General features: G+C 45.4%; 1 protein-coding gene across 2 annotated transcripts in view; it reads right to left on the reverse strand.

Moving 5' to 3' along the window:
• mcu (mitochondrial calcium uniporter) overlaps nt 1–25,177 on the reverse strand; it is a 121,519-nt gene extending 96,342 nt beyond the window's left edge. For both annotated transcript variants that reach the window (XM_034682523.1, XM_034682524.1), the window contains exon 1: nt 25,034–25,177. In XM_034682523.1, coding sequence (XP_034538414.1) covers nt 25,034–25,150 — 117 coding nt within the window. In that variant the 5' untranslated portion in view covers nt 25,151–25,177. The remainder of the gene's footprint in view (nt 1–25,033) is intronic.
• Nucleotides 25,178–25,845: the final 668 nt, after the last annotated feature.

Consider the following 25,845-nt stretch of genomic DNA (forward strand, 5'->3'; position numbering starts at 1 on the left):
GGATTTATAAGAAATGTCTTTAAGAGAGGAGTTCATATTCCATTTATCTGAAACATGAAGTCAGCTAGAGAGAGAGAATTAGGTTTCCTTTAAATGAAGAGTTTTGGTTAACTAGTGTTTTAGTAAGTCACAAATTAATAATCTTTGTTTATAATAATTATTTTACTTTCTGTTAAATTAGAGCGATCTTAAAAACACCATCCACCCAGAGTGACTACATTATCCTCTCTATGTTTAATTATTATGTTAAACACAGAAAGTGTAGAAGTGACTTAGAATAGAAATGTTTATTGGAAAAGAATTGGTGTTGCCCGCTTAAAGCTAGGGTTGGTAGTCACATTAAACTAGCATGAATTTGAATGTAGCATTTCCTCAGGACTCCGTCTAACCCCTCCCCTCCTCCAAAACGACGCCCCCCTCACATGCAGGAGCGCCGCTGATTCACGACCATATGATGGTGACTGATTAAAAACCGGTCCTCACCAAAACATTCTCATAGTGAAAGTTAAAAACACAAACAAACATGGCTGCTGTTAGCACTCACAACTGTCATGCTAGCATTATCCAGTTGTCATGGTGACAGGATATCAGGAGGAAAGTTATAACACATATATAACACTGTAACAGCTCTACTGTTTGTTAAACATGTTCAGTGAAGATGCTCTTAATTCCTACAGTGTTGACAGTCAGTGAAGGCATCAGGAGAGACAAGAGGAGAAGTTCTTCATTCATTCAAATATTGATTGTTGCTTTGTTGGTTGTCGTGGTAACGGCCGACAGTGACCGGTTATTAAAGATCAACGTGTTCACCAATCGGCTCGTCATCCCTACAGCATCTGGACGGACGCTACAGTACATCTACATTTCTGTAGGACTTACTAAATGTCATTAACTCTTCTGCTTGTCAGAGCCCCCGTGGTGAGAGCTTTTCAGACTCTGATCCGGACTACAGTCCTGAGCAAAGACCCTCATCGGGTCAGAGGGGACAGGCCCGAGGTGGAGCGAGAGGGGCAGGAAGTAGAGTCAGGGGAAGCAGAGGCAGGAGACGGGGAGTGAACGCCGGGGACATGTACGCTCTGCAGGAGGCGGGCAGAACGGCAGGAAGGGATCTGATTGGTTTGATGATTTGGCTCCTGATGGCAGGGATTGGTTGGTGTTTCCCCAGGTTTACTCCGGCTGTAGATAGCAGCTTTGTTTACCTCTTTTTTAAGAACACATCATGTATTGATTATCATCAGGACATAAAGATCATTTTAACCAGGAGAACAAAAAGAGGATCTAAATCTGAACACCAACCCCAGCTTTAATGAAGCTGAGAAGGATACGACCAATCCTGAGAAGTTAGGAGCCGTACTCTGAATCTGATCTGATCTGATATCTCAGAGGATGAACAGAAACTAGTGGTTACCTGGCAGAGACGCTCAGAGACAACGGGCGTTCTGAAAGGTCATGAGTGGAAGAGGTCTGCAACACAAACAACACAAACAACACAAACAACACAAACAACACAAACAACACAACCAACACAAACAACACAAACAACACAACCAACACAAACAACACAAACAACACAAACAACACAAACAACACAACCAACACAAACAACACAAAAACACAAACAACACAAACAACACAAACAACACAAACAACACAAACAACACGACCCTGCGGTGAAACAGCCTCCTGCCGGAATGTCACCACTTCAGTTTGTCCCTCTTCACTCCCCCTACACACACCTCCTCTTCACTCCCCTACACACACCTCTTCTTCACTCCCCCTACACACACCTCCTCTTCACCTCCTCTTCACCTCCTCTTCACTCCCCTACACACACCTCCTCTTCACTCCCCCTACACACACCTCCTCTTCACTCCCTTACACACACCTCCTCTTCACTCCCCCTACACACACCTCCTCTTCACTCCCCTACACACACCTCCTCTTCACTCCCCCTACACACACCTCCTCTTCACTCCCCCTACACACACCTCCTCTTCACCTCCTCTTCACTCCCCCTACACACACCTCCTCTTCACTCCCCTACACACACCTCCTCTTCACCTGGAACGATGTCCTGTGTTTCCTGAATGATGCTCGTGACGGCCTCATTAGGTGAAACCAGAATTGAAGAATGGGGATTGATCATCCTGTGAGCCGCTGAGTCAATGAGCAGTAAAGCAGGACTCAGTATTCGGCATGGCGCCCAGTTTGTTTGCTCTGTAATTACCCAGATTGCAGCAGTGCCATGGTCGACACAAGCGCACACAGAGGAGTCACCGGGGAGGAAACAAAGACGCACACCTCCATCCAACAATGGACTCTTAGTCCCATTGTTTCATTAGTAACGATTAGCAGACGCTCAAATATCACCAGAGCTTGTATTTCTCCAACATGTCTCCAGAGTGATGTCTGTTAATAACTGTTTCCTGTTTATGTCATGGTGAAAATATCTTCTTTACCAGGATTATATTAACAGACATGAACAAGTCTTCAGTCTGTGCAGCAGGAGCCGTTTATCCACAGTCAGGATCATGATGACATGTAGACGTACAGACACACTGGTTAAAGCTGGGAACATGAAACAGACTCAGATTAATACTGATGCCTCTACGTGACCCACAAAATCAGACTACAGAGTCCCCAAAGGGACATGAAGGGGAGAAAATCTAGGCTGATCCTGACAAACTTCTGCAAGATCTGATCCTGTGTTTCACTCTGTAGACGGGTGTTGCTCACTGGAGTCAGGGCCAGCTGAGTATCTGGGTCGATGTGAGTCGTCCAGGCTCTGATGGAAACCTGGTCGTCTGATTGGAAAGACGTGTTGGTTCTGTGGCAGCGATGTCCAGCTGATGAGTTATTGACCTAGATGCTCCTGGTTGTGTCTGTCAGTCAAGTCTGATAATTCACAATCTGTAGCTGTGAAAGCTTCAAAAGGACAGCGTGTTCAATAAGAGACATCACTGGACCATTCAGACCAGAATCTTTGTTTTGTACCAGGATGTAAACATGCTTATTTCAACTGTTAGTTTTGGCGTCCTAACATGTGTGTTAATGGTTTCTCCTGGGCCCCAAGTGGACACTGGAGGAACTGCAGTTTAAGTCCAGAAGTGTCTTTAATTATGTTTTACACAAGCAGCAACCTCCAGTCTTAAAATATGAAGCCCAGGCAGAAGTGCTAAAAACTGCAGTTCCTCAAGCGTCCACTAGAGGCTGGCTGCAGAAACACAGGAAACCACATACACACCCATTCAAAGAGACGATCTTTACAGCAGAAATAAACATGTTTACAGTCTGGTTCAACCTGCTTCCATCATGAGAGGCACAGCTGACTTGATTGACAGGCGGGAACACTGTAGCTGTTAGCGAGGAGGCTCAAAGCCCCGCCTCTTTACCTCACACTAGCTCAGACCAAGTTAGGTTGAGTTCAGCTTTTCCAATATGGCCGCCCCCGCCAACTGGCTTCAAAACAGGGCTTCAAAAACATCTGGGTGTCCATTTATTATCCAGTCTATGGTTACAGCTAGTAGTACTTGATTCAACACTGATTAGGACCAATGTGAGATTAAAAGGTGACAGCCAAAAGAAGAAGCCGCCTCTTCGGCTCTGCAGGGGAGAGAGAAATGTAATGAAGGCTTTTCATGTGAGGCTAAATGAGTATGTGTCTCTGAGAGCAGGATGAGTCATTAATGATTAACTCTTTAAAAATAATCATTAAGAATATCTGCAAACTATTTTATTTTTAATATAGGAACAGGGAGGAAAACAGGAAACCACAAATAAACATCTATTTTAATTTAATGAGAACTTCAGAGGACGTCTACAGAAGAGGATTAGGGCCACTGAAACAAAAAAAGTTACATTTATTTTTTATTATTATTCTGAGATTAAAGTCAGACTTCTGGTGGATTTTCAAAATAAAAGCCATCTGAAATATAGAAATGTGGTAATTATAAATTTGGCATTAAAATAAATCTCAGTTTCCACTGATATGTTTTGATTCAGACTGAAAGGAGAAAACTTCAAAAAGTGATGCTGCCAATAAAAGCTACACCTGATAAGGAAATTCAAAATAAAAGCCATTGGAAATATATATTAGTGTACATATTAGTGATGATTTAGGATATTTTCAAAGTAAAATTCTTTAAAAGATCCCAGTTTCCACTGACTAATTTCAGTTCAGAGTAAAAGTATACAGAACTCTGACTTTAATCTCAGATCCTGACTTTAATCTCAGATCCTGACTTTAATCTAAGATCCTGAATTTAATCTCAGATTCTGACTTTAATCTAAGAACTCTGACTTTAATCTCAGATTCTGACTTTAATCTCAGATTCTGACTTTAATCTAAGAACTCTGACTTTAATCTCAGATTCTGACTTTAATCTCAGATTCTGACTTTAATCTCAGATTCTGACTTTAATCTCAGATCCTGACTTTAATCTCAGATCCTGACTTTAATCTCAGATCCTGACTTTAATCTAAGATCCTGACTTTAATCTCAGATTCTGACTTTAATCTCAGATTCTGACTTTAATCTCAGATTCTGACTTTAATCTCAGATCCTGACTTTAATCTCAGATCCTAACTTTAATCTCAGATTCTGACTTTAATCTCAGATTCTGACTTTAATCTCAGATCCTGACTTTAATCTCAGATCCTAACTTTAATCTCAGATCCTAACTTTAATCTCAGATTCTGACTTTAATCTCAGATTCTGACTTTAATCTCAGATTCTGACTTTAATCTCAGATCCTGACTTTAATCTCAGATCCTGACTTTTCCTCCCTACTCCTCTTCCTTGGAGGTCAAAGCTCCATGCTTGTTAGTTTTAAAGTTGGACCCAGGCTTTTAAAGAAACAGTATAAATGTATGAAGGTTGTAACGATCTCTTATGAGACAGCCGTGACCAATGAGAGAAAATCCAAGAACAAAGAGGAAGAAGGAGCAGCCCTTCACTACACCACCATGGAGTCACACACACACACACACACACAAACACACACACACACAAACACACACTCCCAACAGCCGCAATGACCTTAACACAAGGATGATGTCACAGCCCTCCATACATCCTGTTTAACCATGACCGCCCGCGCCCTCGCCGCCCCGGTAACCTGACACCGGTGTGTCTCAGAGAAACTCTGAAATGCATGAAGCTGTCCCTGCAGCGGGGGAGTCTCAGACATCATGACCCCTACTCTTAAATCAGCTCCAAAAAGGTGTAATGAACTTGAAAATGCCAAACCCTCCTGCCATTAACCCGGGGCATCGATCCTGCAGGATCCAGGAGACTACTCATGAGCTGCGGCGGGGAGGAGGGGGTGCATTCCAGGGATTAAAGTTCCATTAGCATGTCTACGTTAGCAGGGGTCCCCCTTTGATAGTGACCTGGCTCTTGTTTTGAACTCTTTCATGGTATATCTCTAACATCTGGCAGATGTGCTGTGTCCTATTCTAGTCAAGCTGCAGCCTCTGAAGCAGGTATGAGCATGCATGCTCAATAATGGATTACTTATTCTGCCAGCAGAGTTTCTGAGTGACTTGTATACATGCATGAATAATTTACAGAGCAATTACATGAAAATCAGTAGTCAGGGATCTTTAATGCTGCAGCATCATGCCTGATGGAGCGTTTCTAGATGTGCACTATCACTGTTATAACCACACTGCATACATGGAGGCAGTTCTACTCTAGTGTGAGCTTTTTCACCTGCCTTTCTGCCCATTTAGACCCAGCTAATGCCACCCTGTGTGTTGTGTTGTGTGCCTGCACCAATAATCCTCCTTTCAGTGAGGAGAGGAGAGCAGCAACAAGCAGAGGCCCTCCTCACCCACTTTCTTTATACTGAAAGAGGTGAGCCTGAGGCCGAGGGAATCCTCACATCACACAATCCCAGCATTCCTCTGAACAACTTCCCGGCCTTGACTCCATCAGAGAAACTCATTCATACATTATTTTATGATTCCAATTAAGAGCTGCCACGCTGTTCAGCCTGATCCCTCACTCCTGCTGCCTGCTGTCGAGCAGCGATGACTCGCCTCTTTCTGCCCGGCTCTGATATGATTGTTTTCTGCTTCTCACTGCACGATACTAATTTATGGATCTGTCAGAGATAGCATATTGTTTTCCATTCAATAAAGCAGTGCAATGTAGATAAGTGGCAGCATGACAGGAATACTGTGCAGAGCGGGTTCAGAGGAATACAGCACTATCAGGGGGATGATAGGAGACGCTGTACACACGGTAATCTGGGCCTGCTTTTCCCAAAGTACATATATCTGCAGCTCAGAGGCCTAATGATGCATGATGCTCAACCTAAACTGCAAACTTTGAGGCAAGGAGCAGCTGAGTGTGAAGGTCTCAGTCTGTCATAGAGTGGATCAGTAAATTAAAAAGGTTTGTTTTTAAACCAGTGATGCTTTTTCACTTAGCATGATTTTAGCACCATCTGAATGAGAGCCTGAGTGTTACAGCCATGCTTTCACACAATCCTGATGCTCTCAGATGAAGCTTAAGCTAACCATCTGCTCCCCTCAGATTCTCTGGTGCTAATTTTGTTCTAAAACTTCAGGATTCAGCGGGGACACGTTGCAAACGCAGGTATTATGTAAAACATGAAAAACAGACCCTGTGAGTTAAAGATAATGTGCACGCCTGAATGTTAATTTTTACCACTGCATTATTTTTGCAGATCTGAACAAAGTAATCACACATTGCTGTTTTTGGAGATGTCATGCAGGCCGATCATCTACACCAAGTAACCCTCTGCAGCGTCTGCAGAGCTGCACACTTCCTTCATGACGTTTTCCTCCAGTGGATAGTAACTGAGTTTTTGTCTGCATGCACTCAAAGCTATCACTGATGTTGGAGGTGAAGTCAGCAGAGACTGGAACACATTGCTGCAGGAGTTGAGGGATAGGTTCCTGGAGCTGCAGCGTTCATGCCTTCAGACTGACTCTCTCATTCATCACGGGCTGAATTGTCTCTCCCCTCTGTCAATGTCCCGTGCCCGGCCGGCGTCCGTCCTCCTCAGCAGCTTATATGAATTCACCGTGAACTTTTAGAAACAATCAATACTTCCTGAAGGAGAGGCCAGCCCTCCGCCTCGCTCTCTAATTAGCTGCGTATTACAGACTCTTGATATTTAGTGAGGCGCAGTTCAATCATCCTGAAACACGCCGGGGTCACTTTGTGACGGGGATAATGCCTCATGTCCTCTTTCTTACCAAAACGAATGACAAGCATGGATTATTTAAAGGAAGTGGACTCTGTTTTTAATGTGGATCAAATGCCAGAGTGCCTAAGACTTGCATTCTGTCTACTGGCCAGCAGGGGGAGACTCCACTGGTCACTTAAAGGGTCTCAATGTTATTGAACTAGACAAGAAAATGAACCCACTTCTCATTTCACTGAAAACCTCAGTAGACCGTGTGTTTCTTGTCTTCTCTGATACAGCATATTTAATCATCATATCTGGGAAATGATGGTTCCAGTCAGTCACCAGGACAGAGACAGATAGTGTCCACCATGCAGTAACCTCTGGTTTTGGACACTGAAGTGGATCCAGCAGGGCATAAAGCTGCAGATCCTAAAGGGTCAACTCAAAGTGGTCTCAAAAAGCCAAGGTACCTTTGTCTGAACCCGCTGGTCTTCACCTCATTTCAGTATCCAAATCCACAGTCCATGGGTTAATTATTTTACAACCCAATGTTCATGATTCAAATATTACAGCTGGTCATAATAAAGGTGGATGTGTTGTAGCTGTTTGCCTAGCAACAAGGCTGTGACTCCCTCTATCCATCGGTTTCTAGAGGAGTCAGAAGTTAAGCGATTCCAAAGAGATGACGGCCATCTTTGGGCTTCATCAGGCCTCTTCAGGAACCAATGGGTGATGTCACCCAGACTAAGTCCATGTTTCCTTACAATTATTAGAAGTTCATGAGATGGAGAAGTGGTGATAATAGGAGCAGGGTCACACCTCAACCACGTCTCTTCTAGGTTTCCATAAATTAAAACCTGAACATTTCCTCCTTTCTTGCTCTCGTTTCCACATCCCTCCCTCCCTTCCCTTTCTTCTTTCTCCTCCTCTCCTCCTCTCTCCTTATCCTTAGGGCCCTGCGGGGTTCGTCAGGCCCGGGTGTTACGGCGGATCCCCTACGAAGCTTCCCCAAAGCGACTACGTGTTCAATCAGTAAAATGAAACACAGAGACAGATAATCGTCCAACTGGTGGATAATGGCTCCTGATAACTGACCAAGCAGATCTACCCCCAGTCTGAAGTGTCCATCCCATCATCCAAATCAAAGATGGTCGCCTTAAATCCAAAAGGCCCAAAAATCCAAGATGGCGTCAGCCAAAATGCCACAACAATCAGCTTATAAGTGAAGTTTTAAAAACCAGTTGGTGGCGTCACACTGGCTTCATCCATTTGGTTTCTATATGGAGTGGATGAATTCAACCAAAGTAAGAGAACCATGCACGCTCACATCTCCTCTATTAGCAATCAAGGCCATACTATTTTTAAAGTTCTGTATCCTGCAGCGATGAATCACTCTGAAAGCTCTTCCTCTATTGTACATTAGAAGCTCCTGTCTCACTCTGAAGCTCCTGAGGTTTGTGAATCAAGATTTAAAACTGTAAGAAAATGAATAAAACATGCTGTTCAAGTTCAAAGACGCTCACAGCAGCAACACACAGACGTAACCTACTTACTGGACTCACAGTGCAGGACTGATGACCACACACACACACACACACACACACACACACACATTCAGAGAGTCTGATCCACACACACATTCAGAGAGTCTGTTTCCAACACTGTGCAGTGCAGGTGTGCATGCTAACAGAGCTGTTGTCATGCTGGTTTAGGTGTGGAGGAGACAAACCCAGTGACCCACAAACAATGACAGGAGAACACCTCAATCTGCAAACACTCTCACAAAACTGTCACACATTCTTTGACAGATTTGGACACGCCTCAGCTTCATACAAGCCAAATGTGCCCGGGCTAATTCACTATGCTCATTTGGACTCATCCTCTGCCACAGATTAGTCGTGCTGTCACAATAATGTGCCTAACTGCAGATCTAATGGCCATGAGGCCCGGCTGCCGACGACCTTCAGGTTGTAGCGGCAGCCTCACCTGCCCTCCTGGCAGGGGACGCCGCCACGGGATGAGAGGAGGTAACCAAGCGTCTCTTCCATCCATCATCACATTACACACGTTGGCCTGGTTTAATGTGCTTTTCAGACTCGACTGGAGACACGCTGGGCCGCACAGAAACATGGGAAGCAGCTAATTAGTCTTTGCCAACAGCAGAGGTTCACCAGTCATTTACCACCTCAAGGGTGAAAACCCTCCATGGTACTAATGAGGACTCTGTCCACCACAACAGTTCCATCCATTACAGCGCCTCAGCATCGCCATGATAACGAACAGCTTCTAAAGGCATCTCAGTTTAGGAAGGACTCTATAGGAGAGGCACCGTATATGCTGACAGAGACAGATGGGCGAGGAGGGACGCTTCAATCAGAGTCTAAGACTGATCCTTTCAGAACAGATCTCAGGGCTCGTACATTTACATACTTTTAAAGACACACAGGAAGAGAGGTGTGAGGATCTGCACAGGGTGGGCCAGATTATATCAGCTGTAGTCATTTTAATGGTGACATATTCTGCTCTTTTTCATCAACATATATTGGTCTAAGAGGTCCCCAAAATATGTCTTTAAAGTTTATTGCTCATAAAAACACTTTGAAATCAGATTCTGGTCTGCCTGTAAAACCCTCTTTTTCAGCCCTGCTCAGAACAGGCTGTTTTCTCTCTGACCACGCCCCCTTAGGAAGTGGGTGTGGCCTCCTCGGCCGTCCAGCACGTTGATCTAATGTTTACATCTTGGCTGAATATACACGGCTGCTCACAGACCCGCGTTACTTCAACCCTCTGAATCTGATCCAGAATCTGATCCTGACGGAGAGGCGCCTGCAGCAGGACCTTTCTGAACCATTGGTCACAGATTTAGTGTTTCTTGTTGTTTTATTTGTCAGCATGTCGAGGTGTGTCTTGGTACACAGCCACCAACATGTAGCTATGTGGCTATGCTAACTAGCGCTAGCACTTATCCATGCAAACTAAAAATCATCCACTAGATCTTCAAATCTGCAGACGTGGGGAGTCAAAGCGACCTTTGTGTTTATTAAGACAGCCTACAACTAGCATGCCTCCCTCCTAAGCTCCTTGTTAGCACACATGTGTGCAGGGAATGAAAAACGGAGGAGGGGTTGAGTTGTATTTTATACAGTCTATGGGCTGAACAAGCTCCGAGCTCTGACTTCCTGTTACAGACCGGATGGCGTTGTGACGTATGAAAAACACTGAAAACTGAAACGGCTGGTTTCAGCACACATTTACAGAAAGGTGGAGAAATCAGAACAGGGGCAGAATGGAGTCTTTGACTTTTCAGGGGGTTTGTAGACAGGGACACAGATTTCAGGGAGAGATTTCAACCATTAAAAGAACATTCTGCATGATATGTCACCTTTAAGATCTTAGGTCACATCAGCCTGAAGCTTCTCTAAGAAGGTTTCATGTTTTCATCTTTCCTTCTGTTAAATTGATGTTGTTATTGATCCTGTTATTAATAAGCCTTCAATGTTCAGACACAAGCTGTCACCTGTGGGGTGTTTGTAGCTCAGGGCCGGTCACCTTAAGGCCGCGGTCAGTCTGTGACGGGTCTCCATGAGAAACACCGCGTCCTGCCTTCATATCCAGCAGGAGAGCCTCCAACTCTGCGGCCGCCGGCTCAGGCATGTCACGGTGCTTTTAGAGACCCCGAGCTGCAGACACCCCGCAGGTGACAGCGGTACTGCTGCTGGGAACCATCAAACCACCTACAGGTTATATGACTCAGTGCTTCTATCACTCATCCCTAGCATGTTGCATAAACAGGCGGTTAGCATCAACAAATAATAGGCTAATTAACTCTTTTATTTCTCTGCATTGAATCGATCTGTTGAGTCAGATTGATGTTAATTGTGAAATATATATGATTACATTTAAAAGCACTTAGACACAAAATTCAAGCATTTTCCAAACCTTGAAAACACATTATTTTTCACCGGACCTATTACACACCTGTTCACCTCCAGAGGATGTTCCCTGACACTTCCAATCTTTGTTCTAAATGGAACATACATAAAGGAACAGTTATCCACTTGTTTTGGTCATGTGACCGCATTCAAACTATCTGGAAGGGGGTTCACTCTGTAATCCAGAAGGTGACTGGTAAACAGTTTTCACTGACTCCCTCTTTCTCTCTACTTAACCATGCTCCAGACACTTTCTTGGACTCAGAGATCTCTGTTGACAATTCTTTTGTTTCTGGCTACAAAATGTATTTTGCTGCGGTGGTCTACCCCCCTGGCCCCAACAGCTGACATGTGGATATCACAGATCTCTGCTCTTACTCCTCTCCAGAAGTTGACTCATGACCTTAATCAAAAACCAGACAAGTTCTGGAGGATCTGGGAACCACTGCACTCCTTCTTACTGAAGATATAACTTCTCATGTGTGCCTGGAAGATGAGGACTGTTTGCCCTTTCATGTATTTCTTGTATGTGCTCTTTGTTTACCTGTCTCCTGTCATCCTTTCATTTATTCATGTGCTTATTTGTCTTGTGTGTTTGTACGGCGCAGCGCTCTCTGGTAGTTTGGGGTGGGACTTTTTATGTTTTCTATGTGTTTTGTTTATTTTGTTGTGATGTTTGTGTTTATAAAATTAAAAAAGAGTATTATATAAAAAAAAGAAAACACAGCATTAAAATGCAAACATTTTGAAGCACCTGTATGAACCCTGCGTTCCTCTGACCGCGGGGCGAGCAGCTGCTGAGCGTGAGGAAAGGTAACTGAGCTGAGCAGGTGCTGTAGTGTGATGGACTCTGGGAAATTAGCAGATAAAAAGCACAGGGGGAAACAGGACAGGCTCCAGCATATGTCTGGAGATCTCACAGAGCCTGGGAGGGAGCAGCAGAGGGACATCTTCTCTGCATGCACACAAATTAGCTGAAGAGACCTTGTTCTGAAAAATCATGCAGGCAGAGATTGACAAACCAAACAGCTGTTCATGGAGTGTGTGCAGAAACACATGCAGCTCAGTAGAAGCTGTTTTGCATGTTGTTCAAACAGAAGTACTCCAAGCAATTAACCCTTTGAACTCTTAGATTAAAGTGGGTGAGCTGGGTGCATATGTTGGTAATTTGGGTTATATTATAATGTGATTATAGAAGAAGAGTATCTTTAAATGCTTTAATAGATAGAGTGTATTCAACCTCAGCCAAAGGGTAAGTCCATTAACTATAATAATCAATCAAAGAATAAAGAATGCTTCACAAGGGAAGTCAGTTCATCAGATTCTTATAAATAAACTCATAAAAAAGTTTACTGCAAAATAATTTAAGCAGTGAAAATATAACCAACACATTCTGTAACCACCAGAAGTGACTTCTACTCAGTGCAACAGAAACTTTGTGCCCTACAGATGTTTCTGCAGAATGAGAGGATGTTTCTTGGAGGATCTTTGAACGCTTCAGAACCTCAGAATCTGGAATCCCTAACAATCATACACATTTACTAAGTTGTGCTCTTGCTGTTATGGTTTCTGCTTTGCAAACATTCTCCTTCAGCTCAGTCTGACCCATTTTAAAATGCTTCATCACTGAGGGTACAACCTGATGATGTAAAAGATAGCAGTCTTAAAAATATAACCCTGCAGCCACAAGCTAGTTGTTGCAGCGCTCTTTACAGCAGGGGCTCCAACACTTCTCTGCCTGTGACCCAGATAACAGCAGAGTCAGGGCGCTGGGGGCCTAACGGTCTAAGCGCCCCACGTATAGAGACTACAGTCCTCATCACAGAGGTCGCCGGTTCGACTCCCAGCCAGACAAGCGTTTGCTGCATGTCTGAGGTAGAGCCTTCAGCTATCAGGCCCCTCTCCTTTGGAATCATCTACCAGTCAGGGTCCGGGAGGCAGACACCCTCTCTACTTTTAAGAGTAGGCTTCAAACTTTCCTTTTTGATAAAGCTTATAGTTAGAGCTGGATCAGGCTTGGACCAGGTCTTAGTTATGCTGCTATAGGCTTAGACTGACACACTGGGATCCTGTCTTTCCCTCTCTCTCCTCTCTCTGCCTGTCTCTCACTTTAACTCTTCCTGTCCCATTAAAGTTACTAACCATAGACCTTTCTGGAGTCCCTGAGCTCCCTTGTCCCGTAGGTTCCTCTGGATCTCTGCTGCTGTGGACATCTCTCTCTCTCTCTTCATCTCCCTCTATCCCTCTCTCCAACACGGTCTCAGCAGATGTGTGTCTAACATGAGTCTGGTCCTGCTGGAGGTTTCTGCCTGTTAAAGGAAGTTTGTCCTCTCCACTGTAACTTGCTAAATACTGTGAGGTGCAATGCTCATGGTGGATTAAGGTGGGGTCAGACTGAGTCTGATCCTGTCTCGGTGTTGGGTCTCTGTTCATAGTGTGACATAGAGCGGTCTAGACCTGCTCTGTTTGTAAAAGTGTCTAGAGATAGAGTTTGTTGTGATTTGGCGCGATACAAATAAAGGTTGATTGATTGATTCCCTCGCTCTCTACTCCCCATGTTTCCTGTCTCTCTTCAGCTGTCCTCTCAATAAAGGCAAAAAAGGCAAAAAAGCCCCAAAAATATACCTTTAAAAAGATAATAGCAGAGTCAGCAACTAGCGCCCCCCGCTGTCCCACAAGGTGATTAGAGTGTCTCACAGCGGGACAGATGCACTAACAGGCCAACACAAAAGAACACAACGTCCAAACAACCATTATGTTAAGTTATTCTAAAGTAGTTTAAAAAGGCTTGTGTGTGTGTGTGTGTGTGTGTGTGTGTGTGTGTGTGTGTGTGTGTGTGTGTGTGTGTGTGTGTGTGTGTGTGTGTGTGTGTGTGTGTGTGTGTGTGTGTGTGTGTGTGTGTGTGTGTGTCATGTAGCTGCTCTGTGGTGAATGAACCTGTGTGCACATGTGTTTCCTGCTCTGCGGTGACTCAGTCTGCTGAAACTGATGCCTTCCTGAAACTGTTGACTGTTGTTTTTTTTTACCTGCTTTATTTATAGTTGAACAGCACTTTTCAAATATACATCATATTGTATAATAATGGATAAAATATGCAATTTAAACTATTCAAATTTTACTTTTTTTTTTGGAGGGCATCTCCAAACCTCCAGGGAGTCCTGACCCCAACTTTGGGAACCAAAGTGGGAACTATGAGTCTATAAGCACTTTGCTGCAGAATGAAAGAAGCCTTTGGTGTAATGTTTGTTATTTGATATTAAAGCACATCATGAACCATCACAGCCTGAGATAAAGTGTCTAGAAATGCTTTTGTGTGATAATTGCCAAAAATGATGAGCCACATTTTGCATAATTACCCACTTGATGAAATGTTAAATATTGTAATAATGTAATGTTTTTGGCTGCGTCCGCCAAATATTTGCACGGTTCATTTTTCCAAAAGTAAACACAGAACTCTGATGATGCTTTGGCACAACCGTCTCACTCTCCAGTCAGCCTGATTGAAATGGATACAGAGAGCGGAGGAGGAGGAGGAGGAGGAGGAGGAGGAGGCAGAGAAAAGGGTGCAGCTGAACAAATGCACCAATCTGAGTCTCAGTGCAGAGCGTCTGCCAGGTGAGCCCTGCAGCTCCAGGTCCCCAGCAGACACTGAACATTACTCTGGACACTGTTTGCCCGGGCGATCGCCCCCCTGAGCTGACGGCAGCTCTGTCAGAAACACAGACACTGAAGCCATCAGCATTTTATCACTGTGGAAAGATGACAACACACTTGTCATTTTGTTTGATGGGGGGACAATTCATGTCATTTTCAACACAGAGAAGAGGAAACCGGGTCCTCAGAGGGGAAACTGAGACATTACATGCATTTTCACCTCAGGAGATTTCCCCAGGGACCAGGAACCTTTGAAGGAACTCAATTTGTTGTAGTGGTGTGGACAGGGATCCAAAATAAAATGTTTACAGCAGAGAGGAACACATCTTTGTATCTAGCTTCTTTATTAGGAACAACTGTAAGGGGGTAGATCTATGTTCAGTTATCTTTTTTGATTGCATTAAGGGGAGGAGTTATGCATAATTTTGCATAATTGTGGGCGTGGCTTTGACTGAAAGTGGGCGCGCTGTAGGTGTTTGCAAGTCATTCCTAATCTCCACTTCTTTGCCAATCTCTAGATTAACCAGAAGTAAGTTGGGGTCACTATTTCCAATGGGCTCTCTTCACAAACTAATGGATGCTGGCCCTGAGACTCTGTCCCTGCTTCAGATGGTCTCCGGCTTTGGCACAGAAATGGAGCCGTGGAAGAAACAAGACGACAGATGGAGCGGTGATGAAGTCCAGAGCCCACTGAGCTTTACCTGAAGACAAACTCCTGATTGCTACTGTTGCAGTGTTTCACAAATAATGTCTGTGACTCCATGTGGTGTCCTTGTTGTTGTTGTAAAGTCCTGAGGTGTTAGATAAGCTGTCACTTGGTGGTAAATCAGCTGACTGATCTCCCTGATCAAAAGCAGAAAACGATGGACTGAAAGAACTTTTTAGATCCTTGAAACTTCAAAATCAAATCATCCATTAGGTTTAGAGTAACAAGGATGCATATTTATATTACATGAATCATGATTCATGCAGTCCAGCTGAGGACATAGACTTCATTAAAGTGTGCAGAGAATCCTGGTTGTATAAACCTCTGCATGCTCTCTCTCAGTTTTGTAAACACCATTGAAAGCCTTGGTGGGCATGGTGACAACAGAGGCATTGTGTCCAATGAAGTGTGAGCACTAGTAGGTCACTAGTGCACTTCACCCACACGCTGTATCTGGCTTGTTTTGGGTCACAGCTTGCACAGTGGTGTACTCACAATGATCCACAGAGACGGTCTAGATCTAAAGTTTCCAGGTAATCCAAACATCTGTAATCCTTTCCTTCCATCACTGCGTGTTATGGAACAGCTGTTTCTGATCAGGATAATATAATTCCTCAGTGTTTGCAGGAGAAGGAATGATAAGAATGATGGATTATCAGCATCAGGCTGCTTCTTTATGTGAGCAGCAAAGAGGAATATTAGCTTTTATAGCTGGTGTTGCTCACTGATGATCAAACGTTTAACTGCTGTATGCTTTACCTTCCCTTTCACCCTGATCCTCTGCCCACACACAAACACACGAGAGCAAACAATCACACAAAGGGACACTCTGTTTTCCTGACACAACAAAGGAGATAATGCTGTAGCTACACGGCCTCATGGCTGGAAAACAGCTCCCATTACAAACAACACCGACGCAGCTTCTGTGACCATTCCAGACTTCAGGTGGCGCCTCCTGAAGGGCGAATATATAAGGAGAGACTTATTCTGAGTGTGGACGTTGGTCTCACTGAGAGAGGTTGGAGCAGAGGGAGCTAACATGCCTGCATGGCCGTATGAGATTAGTTGTCTCTCCTCCAGTTCCTGTTCACTGCTCCACAGCCCCCTATCTCAAACTACTGCCTCTAACAGGAGAGGAAGAGGACTGCTGGGCTGAAGCACCTTATTAAGACAGTCCTGAGATTTAATCTGTTTTTAATGCCAATGTTCTCAGCTCCATTCATATTTAAGATCATTTTCTGTGTTTGCCTTTAACTAATAGGACAAGACGAAGCAGGGGAAGAAGTGTGTGAAGGAGAGAGAGGGTGGTGACGCAGGTCAGAGTCCCTGGACCTGTTAACATAGGGCTCACTAGCTGAGCTAAACCAGCGTCCCTTATCCTCCCTCTACTTCTGTTAAGAGCAGTGACTCATGTCGTTTATTAATCTGTTGATTATTCTCAGAGTTAATTGCTTTAATCTTTCAGGGTTAGGATTGTTTAAACAGTCACATCACAGCGTCTGCAGACAATGTTAAAGCTGCTGTTGGTAGGTATAAAGGTATGGTGTAAAAAGGTCATAATGCCCTTCAGTACTCATCGGTAAGTGAAGTAATCTGAGACTATTGTGAAATCTCTGTGTTTTCCAATGCCTGTGTATCAAGCAGTGTTATCATTCCCCTCGTTCTCGTTATGACGGACCAATCAGAGCTAATCCCCAATCCTCTGTCCTGATTGGTTAAGGGGCAGCCCCTACTAAGTCTTCCGATTGGTCATGAGTCCAGCACTATCGTGATTGCAGACATTAACAAACACACACACACACTCTTTCTTTTTCTTTCTTTACTTTATCTGTCTTTATCTCTTTATCTCTCTACTTCCTTATTTCTTCATTATTTATTTTGGATCCTTGGTCCACAGTATCCTGTAACCTCTTGAGTCCTCTGCCTCCCTCCTCCTCCTCCATCTTCCACAGATAAACATGGACAGAAAAGGGTTACAACAACCTGAGCTGTCCCACCAGGCTCAAGAATCACCTTAGGCTTATGATTGCAGACGCCGATCTGTGTTGGGGGGCTAAGAGGAAATCTGGTGTTCCCATTCAAAGTCCCTCTCTCTGAACAGATGTTTACTCTGTGACTACCAACAGCAGCTTTAAGCTAGTTAGCGTGTGGCTAACATTAGCAGAGCTAGCACCACCAGGCTTCACTCCTCCTTGCAGGTCAACATCCACATGTCTGTCCTGGTTGCATTGCTCTGGTGAAGTATGTCAGTTTAACCAGACAGCCTACAGAGAAACGCCATCTGTCACCTGTGCTTGTTTTCATACAGGTAATAGAGCATATTAGCATTATAGCAGTGCCCATTAACTGGAGCTATAGTCACAATGTATGACCAGCATATCAGGCCTGCAGTTATTAAATATGATATTAAAGATAATCAGCTAATATTTGAAGATTTGTTACAGCAGATTAATTACTGTGGTTCACCAATCTCTGTCTTATGATTGAGTCATATTGCTGGAGCTGCTGGAGCACCATGATGGGGCAGTGGTTGGGTGGAGCTGTTGGAGCACCATGATGGTGCAGTGGTTGGGTGGAGCTGTTGGAGCACCATGATGGTGCAGTGGTTGGCTGGAGCTGCTGGAGCACCATGATGGTGCAGTGGTTGGGGAGAGCTGCTGGAGCACCATGATGGTGCAGTGGTTGGGGAGAGCTGTTGGAGCACCATGATGGTGCAGTGGTTGGGTGGAGCTGCTGGTGCACCATGATGGTGCAGTGGTTGGGGAGAGCTGTTGGAGCACCATGATGGTGCAGTGGTTGGGGAGAGCTGTTGGAGCACCATGATGGTGCAGAGGTTGGGGAGAGCTGCTGGAGCACCATGATGGGGCAGTGGTTGGGTGGAGCTGTTGGAGCACCATGATGGTGCAGTGGTTGGGTGGAGCTGTTGGAGCACCATGATGGGGCAGTGGTTGGGTGGAGCTGCTGGAGCACCATGATGGTGCAGTGGTTGGAGCCTCACAGCAAGAAAGTTCAGATCCTGGCTGGAGCCTTTCTGCATGTTCCCCTGAGTTCCCTCTGGGTAATAATAATAATAATAACTGATATTTATATAGCGCCTTTCAAGAAACCCAAGGTCTCTTCACAGGGTCAGGTAGGGGGTCTGGGGGGTAGGTGGGGATGTCTAACGGGGACAGGCCTTGAGGTAAAGGTGTGTTTTGACTGCTTCTTTAAAACCGTCCAGGGTTGGGGCACTGTGGATGTTTGGAGGGAGAGAGTTCCACAGAGTGGGGTCTGCCACACTGAAGGCTCTGTCCCTGAAGGTCCACAGCTTAGAGGAGACCCAGGTCTGAGGACCTTAGGTTCTGGGATGGATAGTGTTGGTTGAGGAGGTCAGCCAGGTATTGGGGGGGCGAGGGCATGCAGGGATTTGTAGGTGAGGAGGAGGAGCTTATAGATGATGTGGTACTACTCCTGCTTCCTCCCACACTCTAAAACATGCTCATGAGTTTATGTGTGCCTCGTTGGTGAGAGGGTGAGAGGGTGAGTATGTCTGTCTGTATGTTAGCCCTGTAACAGGCTGCCGACCTGTCCAGGATGTACCCCGCCTCTTGCCAAATGACAGCTGGGACAGGCTCCCCATGACTCTGCGTGGGACGGGCTGTATGAATAAATGATGGATGTTGAAACTCTAATCTCAAACTGAAAATGTGATAGGTATCAGCTCTGACACAGGGTGCTTTATTATATCATTTATTATATCACCAATCATGAGCTCAGAAATCCTCCAGTAAAGTAAACGTGTGTTCCTTTTATGGATAAATAAAGCAGTAAGAGATACAGAAGACGTCCCTGTGCAAGTGCTGTATGCTAATGTGGAAATGATAAGCATTAAAGAGCCTCACCGTGAACATGCCATCGGTGTATTGACCGACTTAGTGGAATATCAAGTCAACAAATCAATCATTTCTGTAACCATACCTTTGACCGCCGGAAATTCTACCGCATGAATTCACCGAGCAGGACAGGACGAAACCCCCACAGGAAAACTCAGATCAATTTTCCCACCCTCTAAAAAAAACCTCTAAATTGCACTTCATGTCCATTAAAATTCCCTCAGTCTGCAGATAGTAATTCAATATCAATGAAGAGATGGAGCAGCTAACGATTCTTAGGATTCCCTCTTCAGCAGAGGAAGCAGATAAGATGTGAGGTTGTCATCAAACGCCTCTGGAGACATCAACAGCCAATCCAGTTATTTCCCCAACAGGAGAGGGACGTCCACCTGTCGGTCAGCAGACCCCAAAGTGAGGAATGAAACCATTAATTAGCCCAGATCACATTAATGACAGCTACACTGGGACGCTCCATTCATCACCTCTCGTCACAGCGTCCGTGCCTCCATATAAAACGCCCGTTTCCATGTAAATGTGGGATCATAAATGGACTCAGACACCACTCCGTCCGTGAAGAGCTGAATCACATCAATGAAAGTGACAGAGAGGGGACGGGTTGATCAATCATCCCTCCATCTTATCACCTTTCCAGCAGACCAGAGCTCAAAACTGACAGTCCCTCCTTTATCGTGCTAATCCGGAGAACTTCAGCGCTGAGCCTGTGAAGGCGGCGGGGATAAATTAGTTTACTCCTACACTGATTGGATTAAAAGCCAGGAGTGGGCCTCGACCCCCCCGGCCTCTAACACCACGGCCGCCGACCGCTCTGCTTTAATGAACATGTCGGCTTAAAGGGAAATACAAAGAATACTGGACTTCACTTCTCTCACCCCAAACGTCACCTTCAGGATCCCACACTTCAGACACGACACACGGAAAACTAAGTGTGCTCATACTATAGAAACCTCGCCTCCTCCATCTGAGCGTCAGAACCCTTTCACAAGCACTGCTTGTTCCTGATGACTCAACGTCCCATGCTCACGTCGAGAGGGCAGCATTTTATACGACAGCTGAATCGTTGGAGGTTAAATGTGAGCCTGGAAGCTCGCAGTCTGCTTTGAACCTCAGAGGAGCTCACCCTTAATGAGTGCAATGTGTTTTAGGAGCAGAATGGAGAGCCGTTAGTCATCTCAGTTCTTGGAATAGAGCTTTTCACTGTGCATATTTCTGTATTTTTGAGCAGCATATTCCTCATACAAGCACTTTATATGCAGACTAAATGAAAACCTTGGGATACATGTGACGACAGCGCGGCGTCTGGGAGCAGCATGCTACTTTTATGGAGCTTCCATGACTCCCTTTCCATCCACTGGTTAGTGTTCACAGACCGGTCAGAAAATGAAGTTGGCATTGACAGACATCTTGAACAGTAAGCTGCACTGATTTGCAGATTTCTGTTTACTGACTTCCATCCTTTTCAACACCAGATGCTTAGAAAGAGAGGAGCACCTTAAAAAAAGGTTCTAAAACAGACTAATCTAAACTCATATCCTCCACCTGAAGCTGCAAAGTCCTCTTAGCATCCATGCTAGATGCACACCTTATGTTTGGCAGACAGACAAAGAGCAAAGGAGTTCATATTCATCAGTGAATTCATAAAGCTGATGCAGAAGTGCTCAAAACTGCAGTTCCTAGAGTGACCACTAGAGGCTGGCTGCTAGAGCACAGAAGCCACATACACACCCATTCAAAAAGGGTCAACCTTTACAGCAGAAATAAACATGTTCACAGCCTGGTTCAAAAAATGATTACACTCTGAATAGCTCATTCCTCTATCAGCACACTCTGCACAGGAGGTGGATTTATTTATAATTAATATAGTTTTTCCCAAATAAGGACATGGCAGACTTGATTGACAGGCCTGCACCCTGTAGCTGTTAGCAAAGAGGCTAAAGGCCCGCCTCTTCACCTCACACTAGCTCAGATGAAGTTTGGTAGCATTTCCAATATGGCACCCATATGGGTGACGTCAGGGATACTCCGTCCATTTCTTATACAGTCTATGACCAAGAGCAAGCGGCAACCTCTGATCAAGAGAGACTAGTTCAATATCCTGGTTCAATATTCATCTTCATATTCCCTCAGACATACACAACATCCCTTCTTCATTGTCCCCAGAGTCCATAAAGAAATTGGTCCCAGGTCATTCAAACTCAAAGCCCCAGCCAATTGGAATAATCTACCCCCTTCTCTTAAATCCATCCCCTCCATCCACTGCTTTAAATCACATCTGTTCAATCATTTAAAAACAAGCTGCTCCTGTTCCTGACTCGTGTGTTAATGTGCTTTATTTATACCTTTCTCTTTGTTGATGCTGTCTATTGTACAAGTTGTCTACAAGTCAAATTACTAGAAAACTGCAGTTCCTTGAGTGTCCACTTGAGGCTGGCTGCAAAAGCACAGAAGCCACATACACACCCATTCAAAAAGGGTGGATCTTTACAGCAGAAATAAACATGTTTACAGCCTGGGTCAAAAAATGATTACACTCTGAGTAGCTTGTTTCTCTGTCTGCACACTCTGCACAGGAGGTGGATTTATTCATTACTCATCAGTTTTAAAGATATTGAGGCTTCATGTTTTGTATAATCACCTCTCAAGCAATCGTTGTGATGAGTCAACATTTCCAACATGGTGTCCACCGACGTCTATAAGCTTCAATAGTGTGCTTCAGAAACCAATGTGTGATGTCACTGAGACTACAACCATATTTAATCCAGTCTATGGTTCTGACCTGTGCACTGACAGGGAGCTCCACAGCACTGACAGGGAGCTCCACAGCACTGACAGGGAGCTCCACAGCCCTGCAGAGGGACTGACGCCTATTAAAGAACTAACATAGTAAGAGAACACAGAGAGCTCACTCCCTGCAGACTATCTGATATCAACAGTATGTTACATGTTGGTCTGTGCTCAGTGACTGCATCTGTATGAGCTCTGTGTGCAGGATGGAAACCAAACATAACAAAACCAAACATTTAGAGTTCCCTGGAGTTCATTTTGTGTTGCTGTGGAATTAAAACAAGTATTGAGGGGGCGCTGGTGGTCTAGCGGTCTAAGCGCCCCACATACAGAGGCTACAGTCCTCGTCGCAGGGGTCGCCGGTTCGATTCCCGACCGCTCGACCATTTCCTGCATGTCTTCCCCCGCTCACTACTCCCCATATTTCCTGTCTCTCTTCAGCTGTGCTATAAAATAAAAAGGCTATAACTATAACTCAGAGTTCAAACTTCTGGTATCATGAGATTGTATAAACCACTAAATAGTCTTCAGATGAGAACTGACGGACACAGTCCAACAGTTGCATTGTGGTTGATTCTTTCCACCTCTCTTCCTCTCTGCATGAACTGTTCCCCTGTATAAAGCCAACGTCTGAGATTGTTGATTCAGTCTATCAATGGAAACCAGGACAGTCCTGACACCCCAAAATCTGAGCCTCCTCCTACAGAGTCTGCCTGCACTCACAAAATCTGTTTACTGAGATTCAATTGCAACTTCCAGAATCAGCGTCTGCATCCAATTCTGTCTCATGCAGGGTCGGCTGGTCGGACCATCAGTGCAGGGATTTGATAACATAACTCATCAGTCTACCCAAAATATCTCCTGGTGCCTGGAGAGACTTCATGTGATGTTAATGAATAAGTACAGAGGCAGTAACAGATGAAATGCAAAGTTAGGTAAAGGGAGGTACAAATAATAAAGATTATAGGTATGCATGGATCCATAAGGAGGAATAAACTGCAGATGGAGGTTCTGCATTGATCTAAAACTATAAGATATAACTGGGTTATTATGTTTTTATCACCCTGGTATTGGATTTGAAGACTGTGTCAGACAAAAGTCAAGTCCAGGTGTCTGAATCTGTGTCAGGAAATAAGGATAATGTAGTTATCTCTGTGTCCCTCTGCAGCTGTACAGGGGAAAGTGGAGAAACACAGACTTCCCACACTGCAGTGAAGGACTCACAAATGAAATCAGGAGCTGGGCTGTCACACGGTGACAGGCCCGCGTTGGGAGCTGCAGCAGCAACGCTTGGATGGACGAAGACACAATATGACAAGCAAACAAAACTCCAACCTGAGCAGACTGAAATAAAATGAGAACTTATTACAGCCGACTCAGAGAGAGCCCGACTCACTCTGTGAAATCACTTAAGGTTTAAATAGGTCCACTTATTCCAGAGGTGAGGGGGAGATATCCCCTCTCCACAGGGGCAAATGTGTTCTATTGTAATAGTTCACAGTGGGCGTCTGCACCAGGGGCCGGTCTGGACCAAGAGAGTCAATCCTGTCAGCTACTGAACCTCCAGGCCGGCCTGCCTCACATGGAGGAAGGCCTCACTTCATTTCAGGAGGCGCGTGGCAGAGTTTGTTTGTAAGAGAGGAACAAAAACACGAGAGAGGGAGATCACAAGGCGACTGGAGAGATGGAGGGAGTAGTGTGGCGAAAGAGAAGACTGAGAAAACATGACAGCGGTGTTTGAGTCTACAGTGAAGGAGCTGTTCTCTCCTGGGCCGCAATCACTTCCTCATTCTTTCGTATTCAAGTCCAGCCTGTGCCTCACCTCCCTCCTCTCTGCCGGCTGTACACCCTCAGAGTTTCAGCACAGAAGCAGGAACAAGACACACAATACTGCAATGTAGGGACAGCTTTCCTGACACGTTCCCTTCCTGTTACTCGAGGCCATGTTTCATGTGTTGAACGACCTGCTTCGGCTTGAAGGAACACCGAGGATCTCCCAGCTGAACGGGGAAACACCCGCAAGGGAGGGGAGAAACCAGCAGAGGCGGCCCGGAGAGTCTGACATCATCCAAGTGTGGGTTCCATGTTTCAGTGAGGTCTCATGTGTGTGTGCATGAATAAGCAGTGAGTGTATCTCCCCCATTATACAAGCACTGGAGTAGTTTTCCTCTCCAGCTCTCACTCAGGCATTCATTATTCTGAGTTTCTGCTGCTGCAGCACCCAGCTGCTGCTGCTGCTGCTGCTGAGCTGCTGCTGCTGCTGCACAGAGCATGTCGAAGCAGAGACATGAGAGGAACCATAAGTCATGTACTGACAGACAGACCTTCCAAAAGCTGCAGCAGCAGCAGCAGCAGCAGCTCTCACACCAAACATCCTCATTGCAACACAGCTATAAGAAGACACCCATCCCCTGCCGTCGGCGGGTGAACCAACCAATCCCTATAAACTGCAGGAATTAGCCTGCACCCTCTCAGGCTGGGGGAATATGAGAGCAAAGTTGAAGGGCATTGGAGGAAGGCTGAGATATGAGTCTGTATGTGGGAGCAGGAGAGAGAGAGTCTGCAGGCTGGGGACTGTAAACGGGGCAGCGCAATGAGGGGTGGATGAGCCTCAGCATGCGCTCCACAAAAACCTGCATTGCCTGTGAAAGCTCTCCGTGGATCCGTGGATCACACACACGGACACACAGGAGGACTCATCCGGACTCCTCCCGAGCCTCTCCGTGGATCAGGAGGAAACACAGGAACGGAAAATCTTCAGGCTAGTTAGCTTTACTTCCTTAGCCAAGCCTGCCTTCTCTCCCCGGTCCAGCCTGCCCGCCCGGTCCCTCTCTCTCTCTCTCACACACACACACACACACCTCTCCTCCCCCCTCCTGCGCGCACACACGTCCTGGGACTTACCGGTCTCAGGTGCTGGTGGTGTCGCTGTGAAGAGACAACAAGTGCGGGGAGGCTGCCGGCCCCCGCTCCGCTGCTCCGGGACAGCAGCAGCACAGATCTGCAGACTTTCACAGCCATCTCTGAGTGATCCGGGAAGGAGACTGCTGCGGGCGCACCGAGACCAGGAGAGGAGGAGGAGGAGGAGGAGGAGGAGGAGGGAGGTGGGCGGGCTGCGGGGCTGGACTACACGGCTCCACTACACATGCCCAGTGTTGCACCAGTATATGCAAAGAGAATCAAACACTGAAGTGCTGCCTGATTCAAAAACATCCACACACATACACTGCATGCAATGTGTCGCACCAGCAGTCCCTCAGTCTCTGCATGAAGGTCAGTGTGTGTGGTTATAACGTCATTAATGTATTACACGTGTGTGCAGAGGATGGCTCCCAATAAAATGTAGAATAGAATTTAAAATCAGAGCTCATAGTGCCCTGTTCCCCCTCTAGAACACTACTCTCCCAACATGCAGGCTTGCTAGTTGTACCTAAAGTCTCTAAAAGTAGTATGGGAGGTAGAGCCTTCAGTTATCAGGCCCCTCTCCTTTGGAATCATCTACCAGTCAGGGTCCGGGAGGCAGACACCCTCTCTACTTTTAAGTGTAGGCTTCAAACTTTCCTTTTTGATAAAGCTTATAGTTAGAGCTGGATCAGGCTTGGACCAGGTCTTAGTTATGCTGCTATAGGCTTAGACTGACACACTGGGATCCTGTCTTTCCCTCTCTCTCCTCTCTCTGCCTGTCTCTCACTTTAACTCTTCCTGTCCCATTAAAG

Source organism: Notolabrus celidotus, chromosome 4 (genome assembly GCF_009762535.1).
Source record: "Notolabrus celidotus isolate fNotCel1 chromosome 4, fNotCel1.pri, whole genome shotgun sequence".
Classification (NCBI taxonomy): Eukaryota; Metazoa; Chordata; class Actinopteri; order Labriformes; family Labridae; genus Notolabrus; species Notolabrus celidotus.